The following is a 13,612-nucleotide window of genomic DNA, read 5'->3' on the forward strand; positions in this document are numbered from 1 at the left end:
ATTGTCATCTTCCATCCCTACAATAGAGCCTAGCAATTCAGTGAGTGTTCGTGGAGTGAAAAGTAATAATTCTGAAATATTATTCAATGCTAAAAAGAAATGAGATATCAAGCCATGGAGAAATATGGAGGAAGATGAAATGTATATTGCTAAGTCAAAGAAGCCAGTCTGAAAAGGCTACATACTATATGATTCCTACCATATGACATTTTGGAAGGGGAAAAACTATAGAGACAATAAAAAGATGGGTGGTTGTCAAGGGTTAAGGGGGAGGGAGGGATGAGTAAGTGGAGCACAGTGAATTCTTAGGCAACTGTATATGATATTATAATGGTGGATACATGTCATAATACATTTGTTCAAACCCATATAATGTGCAATACCAAGAGTGAACCCTAATGTAAACTATTGACTCTGGGTGATATGGATGTGTCCATGTAGGTTCACTGATTATGACAAATGTAGATTCTGGTGGGGGATGCTGAAAATGGGGGAGGCTATGCCTGAGTGGGGGCAGGGAGCATCTGGGCAATCTGTATACCTTCTGCTCAATTTTGCTAGGAACCTAAAACTGCTCAGGGGCTTCCCTAATAGCTCAGATGGTAAAGAATCCGCCTGCAATGCAGGAGACTCCAGTTCGATTCCTAGGTTGGGAAGATCCGCTGGAGAAGGGATAGGCCACCCACTCCAGTATTCCGGCCTAGAGAATTCCATGGACTGTACAGTCCATGGGGTTGCAAAGAGTCAGACACGACTGAGCAACTTTCACTTTCACTTAAAACTGCTCTAAAAATAAAGACTATTGAAAAGATATACTGCCCAAGTTGTCGATAGTTTTAAGTATGTAAGTGATCACTGAGTCACGTTGCTGTAACATCTGAAACTAACACAACATTGTAAATCAACTATACATCAATACAAATTTTTTTAAAAAGCTGCAGTAATGAAAACAAAAATAACACTGCTATGAATGTAGGAATGCATGTATCTTTCAAATTAGGGTTTCTGTGTTCTTTGGCTACATACTCAGAAGTAGAATAGCTGGCTCATATGGTGGTTCTATTTTTAATTTTTGGAGGAATACTGTTCTCCATGGTGGCTATACCAATTCATAGTCCCACCAACAGTGTATAAGTGTTTTCTTTTCTCCACATCCTCACCAGCATTTATTATTTCTTGTCTTTTCCATAATAGCCATTCTCAGAGGTATGAGATGATATCTCACTGTGGCTTTGAGTTGTATTTTCCTAACAATTAGTGATGAATATCTTTTCATGTGTCCGTTGGCCATCTGTATGTCTTCTTTGGAAAAACGGTTATTCAGATCCTCTGCCCATTCTTTAATCAGGTTGTCTGGCTTCTTGTTGTTGAGTTGTATGAGTTCTGTATGCATTCTGGATATTAATCCCTTATGAGACATACAATTTACCAGATATGGCCTTTATTATGCTGAGAAATGTTCCCTGTATACCCACTTCGTTGAGAATGTTTCTTACAAATGGGTGCTGAATTTTGGAAAATGCTTTCTCTGCATCTGTTCAGATGATCATATGATTTTTAGCCTTTGTTTTATCAAGGATGTATCATGGTGATTGATTTGTGGATGTTGAACCATCTCTGTATCCCTTGAATAAATCCCACTTGATTGCGGCGTATGATCCTTTTATGTTGTTGGATTTGGTTTGCTGATATTTTGCTAAGGATTTTTGCATCTGTTTTCATCAAAAATATTGGCCTACAATTTTGCTTTTCTGTGGTGTCCTTGTCTAGTTTTGGTATCAGGGTAATGCTGGTTTTGTGAAGTGTTGAACAGGCAATTTTTATTTGGTCCACAATTCCTCAGTGAAGAGGGAAGAAATTTTGGTATCAGGTAATACTACCAAATTCTGATTCACATAGTTCATACTTCTGGGATATTCGTGTAATATTTATTCTTGCTGCTGGCTTTCCCAATGTATTTTTTCTGGATGAACAAGTTGAAGGAGTTTAAAAAATGACGCAGAAGTGAAGAGTTCTGACCCCACTCTACTGCTGATAATAATAACTAACATTTGCATTGAAATTTTCTTCCCAAAGTTACTGTATTTGGCTCTCAAAATAAAATGCAGGTGTTATATTAATAGCTTCATTTTCAGGTAGATAGGCAGGCTTAGAGAGACTCTTCTGATATCACATTGGTGGTATTAGATCAGCCTTGATCTAAACACTGGTCTTACAATGTCAAAGTCCATGTTTATTTCATGGCACCTGGCTGCCTCCCTAGCTGGTTGTGTACATGCTGGGAAGCCACTTCCCCTTTCTGAAACTCAGTTCTTACATCTAGAAAATACCCAGATCTCTTGGATTCTTTCCAACTTTAAGTTCTGTGCCTGTGACTCTTTTTTTCTCCATCATCTATTTGAAAAATTTCTAAAGCTTTAAAAAGTACTAAAATAAGAAGATTTTATTTCTACTGATAACTGTACAGCTATTTCAAAATCTGATTCAGGTATTAAAAGTCAAATAAGTTATACAAAATATTTTTTTTAAAGTAATGTCTAGAAACAGAACATCTCAAAAAAGAAGGAATTGGTCGTGCTGAAGGCCCCTCAGAGGGGCCTTCATTATTCTTAAAAAAATGCCATAAGGGGATGTTACTCTGAGCTTATTTTAAGACAAAAGGCATGGAAGAAAATATACTTTTCTAGAAATGATTTAGAACAGAATAAAAAGAAATAAATATGAAATAGCTAAATAAATAAATCTTTCCAAAAGGAAAAGGCCAAACCTGATCTTTAGGTTATTATTTGCTGGTAAATTCACTTTGTATGCAAAACATCTGTATTATTCATGTATCCTTCTCTGTTTAAACTGCTGTTGGACCACACAGTCAAAAGAGCAAGTGAATTATTTGTTTTTTCTCCTTAGGGCATTTTGTTTTCTCTCAAACTTATATTTGCAGTCATAGAGAAGTAACCTACTTTTGGTTATCACATGAAAACACTTTACACAGAAAAATCTGTATTTGCACATCCATTTGGGGTTTTATTTTGCTAAAAAGAATTCACACAGGCCAAAAACAAAAAAAAAACCATGCAAAACATTTTTGTGCACACTTTTACCACACTATATTCCACTTCTGAAATGTTAAAATTAAAAATACCAAAGCAAGAGTACTTGGGTTGAAAAGTTAACATTATAAAAGCTAGATCCTAACACAAACACTGCAGACATAAGTCACTCAGTTGCAAAAAGTTAATGTTTATAAATGTTAAATAAATGTCAACAATGAGGATACAAGAAGTGTAGATCCAAAGTGTACTCCTCACCGTGAACTATTAAAACTTGTGTTTGGTGTTGTAGGATATCCATGATGTTAACTTGAAGTAGCTACAACCTTAACCCAGCACTATGCCAAACTTAAAAACACTGAGGGAACCATATTAAAAATCACCTCCTTTTCCTGCTACCTTTAAAATGTTTTTGTTGTTGATTTTGGGTTTTGGTAAATAAGAGTCCCTCAGAATATACACTAGCTGTGAAATGTAGAAAAACTGCTTCAATAAATGACTGTGATGAAGCTCACCTTTGAGATTTCACTTTTCTTTTTAATGATCATATGCTTTTTAATGGCCACACTTGTGTGTGTGCATGTGTAAAATCTTTGAAATGATATTTTTTGGGGAAAAACTCTAGGGAACTTTATTCCCTTTCCTTGAGACCAGTCCTTGATAATTTAATAGTTTTTTGTTGTTGTATTTTTTAAGAAAATCTGCCTAGAGCCTTTCTGTACAGTCAGCAACCTCCTTGTCCCTGTGTATTTGAACTTTCCAAAAATAACAGAATGCTTGCTTGCAACTCCTGAAAAATCTCCAGGCACTCCCTGCAGATGTTACTCTGCCTGGTGCTTTATATTCACTTTCTTCCTGCACCAAAGCTAAAGAAGGGCCCTGTGGTAGGAGCACATTTATGTCCCTCCTGGTGTTCCCTGGGGGGCGTTGGTGGCTTCACCCTTGGAAAAAAAAAACACGGGCCTTCTGTTAGAGACATATCTAGCTGCTTCTTTCCCTCAGGTAGAAAGGCAGTCCCCTGGAAGCCTCAGTTCTCAGAAGAAAAAGTAGTCTAATGTATTCTCATAAAACATTTCAAACGTGCAAAGAGAAAATCCAAAACAGGAGTGAGGAGAGGGTAGCGGTGATTGGAAGATGGCCTAAATATTGTGCTCAAGTGAGAAACATTCAGTCAAACCGCCTCCTTTGATGCCGTGTTCAGTGAGCATAACAGCGCTTCCTAAAAGGGAAAGAGACGATAACCATTTCCAACCTCAGAAACTAAGCTTCTCTCTTTATCACCAAACAGCTTTAAAATGCTTACTTAACTCAAACTATCACTAATACTTTAAAAGAAGTTTGAAGATCCAAGTCTATTTCAATAAATGCTTAAACAATTGCCAGGTCAACTCAGCTCATACTTTTTTCAAAATACTAGCCAAAATGGCAGACGTGTCTATATCAAGCCATCTTTCCCTTCCAGCAGGCAACACAATTGTATACAGTGTGCTGCATTTAAAGGAAGATAGGAGAAGGATGGAGCAGCTCTGAAGTGGGAGGTCCTGCCAGCTCAGGTGTTCTTACTGAGGCTGGCTGAAAGGAAGGTTTCTCTTTCCCACCCGGAGTTGGGGCATGTCCTCAGCCTATTCTGCCATCCTGTTTCAAACACCGTCTCTTTCTTCTTTTCCGCGGGTCACTAAGCCTGTTGAGGGAAGGGATGTTGAAGAGGGCTTCAGCAGTGAGCACTCAAGGGACTGGGAGTGAAACACATGCGCAAGACTAAACATTCACGCTAATGGACCTCATAAAGCCAAATAGGGGCCAAACACAGCCCAGAGTCATTGTGCAATCTCCTCTCACACACAGCAAAGCAAAACTGGAAAAAAAACCCAATTCTACTTGCCCACCACAAGTCAAAAAGAAGCTAAGCTTTCTGGGGACATTGGCTGTTTCAGGCTAAAAGAGGGTGGCAGAAGAGCCCCTCTTTCCCTCAGCTGTCTGCAACATGAGCCCGATCCTTTCCCGAAGCCCTGTCGATTGCCCAGAGGCTCCCAGAAGACATCCCTCCGATGTCTGGGCTCCCTTGAGAATGTTCAAGCCTGTGCAAGGTCTGAAGTCTGATGCGCCGAGGTAGCTCCATGACGCGAGGAATGGAATAACACTTCCTTTTTTGGTGAGGAAGGCCCAATCGGTCTTAGCTAACAAGCTCTCAGCTATGGCTCTAAAAATACCCTGCAGTGAGAACTGTTTGGCACTTCATTTTGTTTGTCAGAGGAGCTCTAAAGAACTCCGCAGAAAGCTTCAGATTCTCCACAACTGCTCTGAGCTCTGTCCCTGCTCTGGTGACCTCAGGGAAGTGTATCGCTTTGGGAAAGTGACTTTTTTTTTTCACTTTTGAGTTCTTGGAATTCTGTCCTCAACATTTGAAGTACAATTCCAGTCTTGGATTAATTACTAGCTTGGTTCAGGAATCTTCATTTGGCTTCTAGTCTGAACTATGCAAATACACGATCTGTGTGCAGAAGAAAGGACTAAAATTATACTTCAAAAGGGCTCAGTCGCTTCCTGTCTTCTCCCTTTCCCCCCAAAAAAGAAACATCAGCCTCCTCAATCCTTTGTTGCCAGCAGCAGGAGCAGCTCCCTGCCCGTCCATATCAGATGTCCTGGGCGCCCTACACGTTGATGGCGTGTGCATGCTTCTTGCACAGGGGCTTGTCCTTCTTGGAGTAGAACGGCTGCCCCTCCAGATTCACGTGGCAGACCTGAGACAGAAAACAGATAGGCATGAAACAGTCCAGGAGAGAGGGGGACATGAGCAAAAGATTTCACCCATCCTTTTAAGACAAAGCACTGTCACAGACAGATGGGAGAAAAGGCAACAGCCAGCTTCTCCTCACGACAAATGCTTCACAACTAAAGCAGTATATGCACAGCATTTACACTCAGTTGTGTCTGACTCTTTGTGACCCCATTGACTATACAGTCTATGGAATTCCCCAGGCCAGAATACTGGAGTGGGTAGCCTTCACCTTCTCCAGGGGGTCTTCCCAACCCAGGGATGGAACCCAGGTCTCCTGCATTGCAGGAGGATTGTTTACCAGCTGAGTCATAAAGGAAGCCCAAGAACACTGGAGTGGGTAGCCTATCCCTTCTCCAGCAGATCTTCCCAACCTAGGAATTGAACAGGGGTCTCCTGCAATGCAGGCAGATTCTTTACCAACTGAGATATCAGGGAAGCCCAAAGCAGTATAGATGAGTTGAACTATTATTAAAGTAAAGACTTCCAAAGAGGAACATGGAATAAACTCAAGCTAAATTAAATTAAATTAATGGAATACAGAATATACACAATAAAGATGATCAATGTTGTGTGTGTTTGCTTAGTTGCTCAGTTGTGTCCCACTCTTTGTGACCCCATGGACTGTAGCCCACCAGACTCCTCTGTCCATGGGATTCTCTAGGCAAGAATACTAGAGTGGGTAGCTATTCCCTTCTCCAGGTGATCTTTTCAACCCAGGGATTGAACCCAGGTCTTCTGCATTGCAGGGAGATTCTTTACCATCTGAGGCGACCAAAGGAGATCAAACCAGTCAATCCTAAAGGAAATCAACCCTGAATATCCATTGGAAGGACTGATGCTGAAGCTGAAGCTCCAATACTTTGACCATCTGATGCAAAGTGCTGACTCACTGGAAAAGACCTTGATGCTGGGAAAGATTCAGGGCAGGAGAAGAAGGGGGCAACAGAGGATGAGATGGTTGGATGGCATCACCGACTCAATGGACGTGAGTTTGAGCAAACTCTGGGAGACAGTGAAGGACAGGGAAGCCTGGTGTGCTGCAGTCCATGGGCTTGCAAAGAGTTGGACACAACTTAGTGACTGAACAACAACAATTAAGATGATCAATTGATGTTATCCACAGAGGTGATTAATATTTAAAGAAATATAAAATGTCAGAAAAATGATCCTCACTAATAATTAAAGGAAAAATAAATTAAAACCTCTATGAGATACCTGTTAACCTAGTAAAGTAAACAAAAGAAAAAGCCTCAAAAGCTCATCACCTTTAGCCTCATGTGACTAAAGCCAGAAAGTGAAAAAAAAGTGATCAGTTGAAAGTCAGAAATATCAAAAGAGATCAGGCCTACTTGTCACTGTTAGGGATATGTGAATCAGCCCAGCCTTTGGCAAGGGATGTGGCAACACTGAAGAGAAGCCACAAAGAGGTGCCTGCCCTGTACCCCAGTAACACCACTCTAGATAATTTCATCTTGCAGCAACTATTGCACAGAACAAGAAAGCAATATATGCTCAACTACAAACCAGGTAGCCACTAACAGTTCTCTCAAGGGGATGATGATTAAGTTAATTTTTATGGTGCATTTTCCCAATGAAATGCCACCATGAAATGTAAATCAAATATATGCAGGAAAATATTACATGAAAAAAAAGGCAAAATTATATACCCCCTTGATGACAACATAGGAGTGGAGCTTAAAGATGGAAACAAAGCAGAAAGGAAGGAGAGCAGTAATATTTGTCAATGTGGTCAAATATGATACCAGACACTCTGTATACACGATCTCATTTAATTTTCACAAACTTTATGGGATAGGTATGACTCTTCCCTATTTCACAATTGAAAGTTAAGGCTCAGAAAGGCCAAGTATCTTGCTCAAGTCACAGACCTAGTTAAGTTGTAGAACCTAGGAATCCATATTCAGGTCTGTAAGACTGCAGTTCTAAGCTCATTTTCCCCATACCTCAGAGCAGAGAGGGACTATGTTTACTTGAAATTGTTCTGGGTTTACAGACTTGTATCAGAGTAGCTCACTAAGCCCATGTCAGCTAGGAGAGCTAGTCCTGATCTTCCTTTACTACTAATTCTTTTTCAAGTTACAGGAAAATACATGCTCATTAAAAGTGATTTGGAAATATAAAGTGACGGAAAGAGGACTAAAAAATCCCTGAAAGTTTTCCAATCAAAATATTGCTTTCCAAAAATTAAAACCATGTTCCACTTAGATATAGACAGCTTCATGGGGCACTGAGTGCTACATTGGGCTAGTTGGGGGGAAGGCATAATGGTTCTCTGTGATAATTCTCCAGAGGACGGGAATTGCCTGGTTTCTTTGAGTAGATCCTGTGGGCAGTGCTGTAGGTCTTTCATACCAGAATGGAACCTATTTGTAATCTCAGACTGAGCAACCCCAAGCTTTACTGCTTCTTCTGGTCTCTCTCTGGGACTTGCACCATATCATGATTCTCAGACAAACACAAAAGGCTCGAGGGAGCAGACCCATGCTCACCTTTGTGTGATTTCCTCTGCACGTGACACAGACTGCTCATCAGCCTGCCCTTAGAGAACAAGCCTTCTGTGCCACTGTCTTCCCTGAACCTCCTCCAAGTCTCTTAGATCTTTCTAGAAGTTGGGTAACCAGATTTACTGGCAGCATCTTAGGATTAGACAAGCTATGGCTTGAAGGTAAGGTAAGAGAACCCTGTACTGTGCTTGCTGAGCTGTGGCTCTGCAGGGGACAACCCCAAAGCCAGTATATTTATACTGTCGTCTCTTTTTGGAGGGGAGGTCCTGATGTAATTAAAGGACCCTAAAAGGTGATTAGAGAATCTGTTCAAAGGGCTGGAAAATCAGAGTGCTATGGACTGAATTGTCCCCCCACCACTAAATTCACACGTTCAAGTCCCAACCCAGAGTCCCTCCAGCCTACCCAGAACAGGGAAAGCAGTGACTTTACATGGAAATAGGGTCTTTGCAGATTTAATTAAGATGGAGGTTAAGATGATGTCATATGGAGTAAGTTGGGCCCTTAATCCAATATGACCAGTCCCTTGTAAGAAGAGGAGATGAGGACATAGAGACAGACCCCTGTACAGAGGGGAATGTCATGTGAAGACACAGACACACAGAGGGAAGGCAACCATGTGGCAGTGGAGGTCGAGATTGGAGCAACACAACGACAGCTCAAGAAACACCACACATTGCTGGTAACCACCAGGAGCTCGAGAAAGCAAGGCCCTGCCGACACCTTGGATTTGGACTTCTAGCCCTCAGAACTGGGAGAGAGTAGGAGTTTCTGTTGTTTAAGCTGTTCATATTGTGGTACTTTGTTATGGTAGCCTTAGCAAACGAATAGACAGACTGAATACAATGCACCCCACAAATGGGAGGGGATATAGACACGAAGTATAAAAGCTGAAGCGAATTGCAGTGAACTTTATGACTAGGGTTGCTCTATGGCATAAATCTATAAAAAGTATTCAAGTTTAAACTATATAGATCTTTCACATATTCCTAAAATTTATCTTGAGCAGCTACGGTAAAAAAAAAAAAAATAGCCCTAGTAGCACATTAACTTTCTCAAATAAAGTTTAGTCAATTACAAACTCATATTATGGAGTTTTATCAAGGACAACTATTTTCTAACTCTAATGTGGAGTCTAAGTGTTGGCATGTTCATTGTCATACCCCTTCCCTAAACCAAAGCCCTTGTAAAGAAAATGAGTCTCATGGTAAAAATGACCTGGCTATGCAGCAGAAATAAACTGCATCTGGTTAATACTTAATCTAGGACTTATCTCCTGGCAACTGCATATCAAGAACAGGACCACATAGGAAAATGAAATTATATTTAGTCCTGCTTTCTAAAGGTTCAATCAAAAGAAATCTTATCTCAGCTTTTCATAGGATTAATCGATAAGCTCTGATCTAAAGTTCATGGTGAACATTTGGGGGAAAACCCTTGAATCACGTCATCATATCTTAAACAACTTACAACCATGAGAAGTCATCTGCCTCTATTAAATCCAAACATCATTCGATCCTCACACCTATTGAGAGCACTGTTGGTGAGGCAAGCTACTGGTGTGCCACATCCTGAGACACTCCTCCGTCCTTAATGAAGTGGAGAGTAACAAAGCCATATTGGTTTATAAATCATTATTAGTAATAAAGCTTGGCTCAACTGTGACCTATCAAGGCATCATGGTATTTGCCAGCTTTTAAAGAAGATAGAATATTAGAATAACAGTTGAAAGGTATGTGGAGGGTTTGTCATCTGGCCCCAGTTGGTCCCTCCAATCCCTTCTTAGAAAGTCAGAACGCCAGGCTAAAAACATACTGCGCAAATGAAGCAGGTGTCATGCCAGGTATGCCCCAGGGCTTCAATAAACTTGTCACCAGCCTCCACGGGGAAATCACAGCCGTGACACTTGGTGCTGAACAGATTGACGTAGTCTGAAATGAAAGGCAGAGTAAGGACCAGGCTGGGAGGCATGCCCCTCCCAGCCACACCAACCCAATACCAGAACAACCCCCCAGATCACTGAGCTTGAGGCAGTGATGAAACCTAATTGGTTACTTGTCATCTTGAACACAAAATTCTCAGTTACATGACTGGTTTTTCCCTTTTCCAATAAGTTGCACTGGGGTTGTGCAGATTCTGGCTAGTTACCACCCTGTGCTGGTTTGATTTGCAAACACTTTCTGGAACTGTCATTAACTTTCTAGAGGGTGATTTTCTCCTCTGCCTCTGTCACCTCTTATGGCCCAAAGAGACCAATCCCCCAAAAGAAAAAGCAACCCTATTTCCCAGCAATTATGCTTATTTTGGAGAAACAAGAGCCTTTAACATTTTTTTAGAGTTATGGAATGTTCTTTGCTTGGTTATTCTTTTGTCATGAGGTATCTGTGTTGATAATAAATTTTCACTACAAGAAACAGTATTTGAATTACTTTGTCAGAAGTAATTCCCCTCCCCCAGCCAAGAGGATAATAATACCAAATACTATTTATGTAATGCTTTACAGTTTACCAGGAATCCTCACATAGATGGTCTTATTTGCTAGTATCTCAATGTCAAGGTCTATGTATTAGTTTTCTTTGTACTCCCAGCACAGTGCCTGGCACACAAGTTGGTACCCAACACATGTATGTCAAATGAACGAGTGAATGAATGAATCAATAAATCAATGATTTGGGGAAAAAAGATAAATCAATGAATGAACTTAATCTTTGCAAGATTACTTTTGTTTTGTTTTTTTGGTTGAGGAAACTGAGGCTCAAAGAGGTAAAGGCTGTAGCCAGAGCCACATGGGTGAGACAGCAGGCCAGGTCCCGAGCTTCTCAGCCACAGGCTGTTCTGGCCTGATCACGAGCAGCACTCCCACTGCACTCACAGTAAAACTCTTCCAGATTCTTCTAGAAAATCTTGATGCCTTTTACAAAGCCTTTATCCCCCTAGAAGTGGACTTGTCTTTCCAGCTCTGCCACAGTTGGCTTTTTCTTATAGCGATTTTCTGCTCTGATCTCCTTGAGGAAAGTGTGCCTGATCACTGTCTTAGACTACTACTGAGAGTCAGCATGTAGTGGGGGCTATGAACTTGGATTCTGAAGAAAGAAAGACCTGGGCTCAAATCCCACCTCTATACAGCAATTGCTCAAATCTGGGGCAAGTCACCTCACTTCTTAGTGCCTCAACTTTTTCATCTATATAACGTGAATAACTACAGATTAAATATAATAAAGTATGTGAAGTAATAGGCACTAAAAATGTTGGCTTTTATTTTGAATGCCTTTAAGATGATGAAAGGAGGGAAGGGAACATGATTTGAGTACCTACTACATGCTAGTACGAGTGCTTTTTTATGTTTCCTGTTTAATCTTCATAGTAGCTCTGCAATGAACTATTGTTTTCATTTTAAAGACGATGAACCTGGCTGTAGCAGTTCCATCATGCAAGTGGTCAGGAGCCTGCTGGACTCCAAAGATCACCCCTTCTCCCTGACTTCATGCTGTTTCCAGTTATCTATTTGCCATGAAGCTTTGATAAGTTATATCTCTTGCATATTTTTTCCAATGTATGGTTTCCTCTTTGGGGTTTAATTATACTTTGTCATGCAAATACTCTTACATACATCACAAGCCATCAATCTTGTTTCTGACAGAATACTTAATTTCTTTAGTAGGCAAAAATCGATTGCCTCACCAAGGTAGGAAAACATCATTCTGCTTTCTTAAGAGAGTTATGGCAAGTTTATGGTTCACTCTGTGCTGTGCATGAACTTACTAGTGCGTGATGAGAAGCAGGACTATAGGCCAACCTACCTCCACTTGAGAGCAAGCCCTGCACCCCACTTGTGAGTTCTCTTTCATTCTGCCCAGTTGGTCTCTCAGATGCCCTGGATTCTTTCCTCCATCTTCGTGCCTCTTTATGAACCAGGTCCTGAGCTCGGAAATCCCTCCCCACTTTGTCTACCTGAATCTCTGCAATACTTTGGGCAGCCTTCCTTCTAGGAAGACCTCATTCCCCTCCCACCCAAGGGAGATGAGACAGCCTTCCTGAGGGCTTCTCCTGGACTTCTCTCCCTCCCCATTCATTCATCATCCATCCGTCTATTCATTATCTCTTAAATGTCCATTTGCTGCTGCTGCTGCTGCTAAGTCACTTCAGTCGTGTCCGACTCTGTGCAACCCCATAGACGGCAGCCCACCAGGCTCCGCCGTCCCTGGGATTCTCCAGGCAAGAACACTGGAGTGGGTTGCCATTTCCTTTTCCAGTGCATGAAAGTGAAAAGTGAAAGTGAAGTCGCTCAGTCGTGTCCGACTCTTAGCAACCCCATGGACTGTAGCCTACCAGGCTCCTCCATCCATGGGATTTTCCAGGCAAGAGTACTGGAGTGGGGTGCCATTGCCTTCTCTGAACTGTCCATTTATGTGCCAGTATATCAGACATTGATGGGTCTGCTTGAGGATTTTCAGGGCAGCGACACTCTTCTCTATGCTTAGTGCCCTTCACAGTGACTGGCACACATTTGATGGTTAAATGGTGAACGGACAAAGATATGTTTCAAACAACCTTGTTAAATTTGATTCCTTCTTCTGTTGTGCAGCCTGGTTTTTTTCCCCCACAGATTAAGCTCTTGCTTCCCTGATGGCTCAGATGGTAAAGAATCCGCCTGCAATGCGGGAGACCCGGGTTTGATCCCTGGTTGGATCTGATTTCCAACCTGGGTTGGAAAATCCCCTGAAGAAGGAAATGGCAACCCACTCCAGTATTGTTGCCTGGAGAATCCCCGTGGACAGAGGTGCCTGGTGGGCTACAGTCCATGGGGTTGCAAAAAGTTGGACACGACTGAGCGACTAAGTATAGCACAGCACAAGCTCTTGCAAGGGCTTGAATTTATTTCTGGAATGTCTAGTCCTGTCTACTGATTAATTTTGCTTTGTTTTGTTTTAAACTTGTCTTTGTACTATCTGGAGAACTGCCACTTTGTTTTGGAATTTGATATCACAGGTCTGACTCTAATACATTGTTAACTAATTATTTATTTATTGGCCTCACAGCCAATGTGGCATATAGGATCTTAGTTCCCCAACTAGGGATGGAACCTGTGCCCTCTGCATAGGAAGTGCAGAGTCTTAACCACTGGACGCCAGGGAAGTTCCTTCATATTTTCCTATAATAATACAAAAATGACAAGGTCAGAACCAAACACAATATCCCGTAGTATTATACTGGGGACCTTCCTCAAGGCTGACTGTGATATTTTATCTCAAACGTAG

The 13,612-nt window shown here is 41.3% G+C and overlaps 1 protein-coding gene across 4 annotated transcripts in view; it reads right to left on the reverse strand.

The window, feature by feature from the left end:
- Positions 1-2,999: 2,999 nt before the first annotated feature.
- The window catches only part of LDB3 (LIM domain binding 3), a 59,585-nt gene continuing 48,972 nt past the window's right edge, over positions 3,000-13,612 (reverse strand). For all 4 annotated transcript variants that reach the window (XM_081563052.1, XM_081563027.1, XM_081563017.1 and 1 more), the window contains 2 exons: positions 10,170-10,285; positions 3,000-5,791 (listed from right to left, as the gene is read on the reverse strand). In XM_081563052.1, the coding sequence (XP_081419178.1) occupies positions 5,702-5,791; positions 10,170-10,285 (206 nt within the window). In that variant the 3' untranslated portion in view covers positions 3,000-5,701. The remainder of the gene's footprint in view (positions 5,792-10,169; positions 10,286-13,612) is intronic.

This window comes from Giraffa tippelskirchi, chromosome 2 (assembly GCF_054371585.1).
Source record: "Giraffa tippelskirchi isolate mGirTip1 chromosome 2, T2T-mGirTip1v1.2.pri, whole genome shotgun sequence".
NCBI classification, from domain to species: domain Eukaryota; kingdom Metazoa; phylum Chordata; class Mammalia; order Artiodactyla; family Giraffidae; genus Giraffa; species Giraffa tippelskirchi.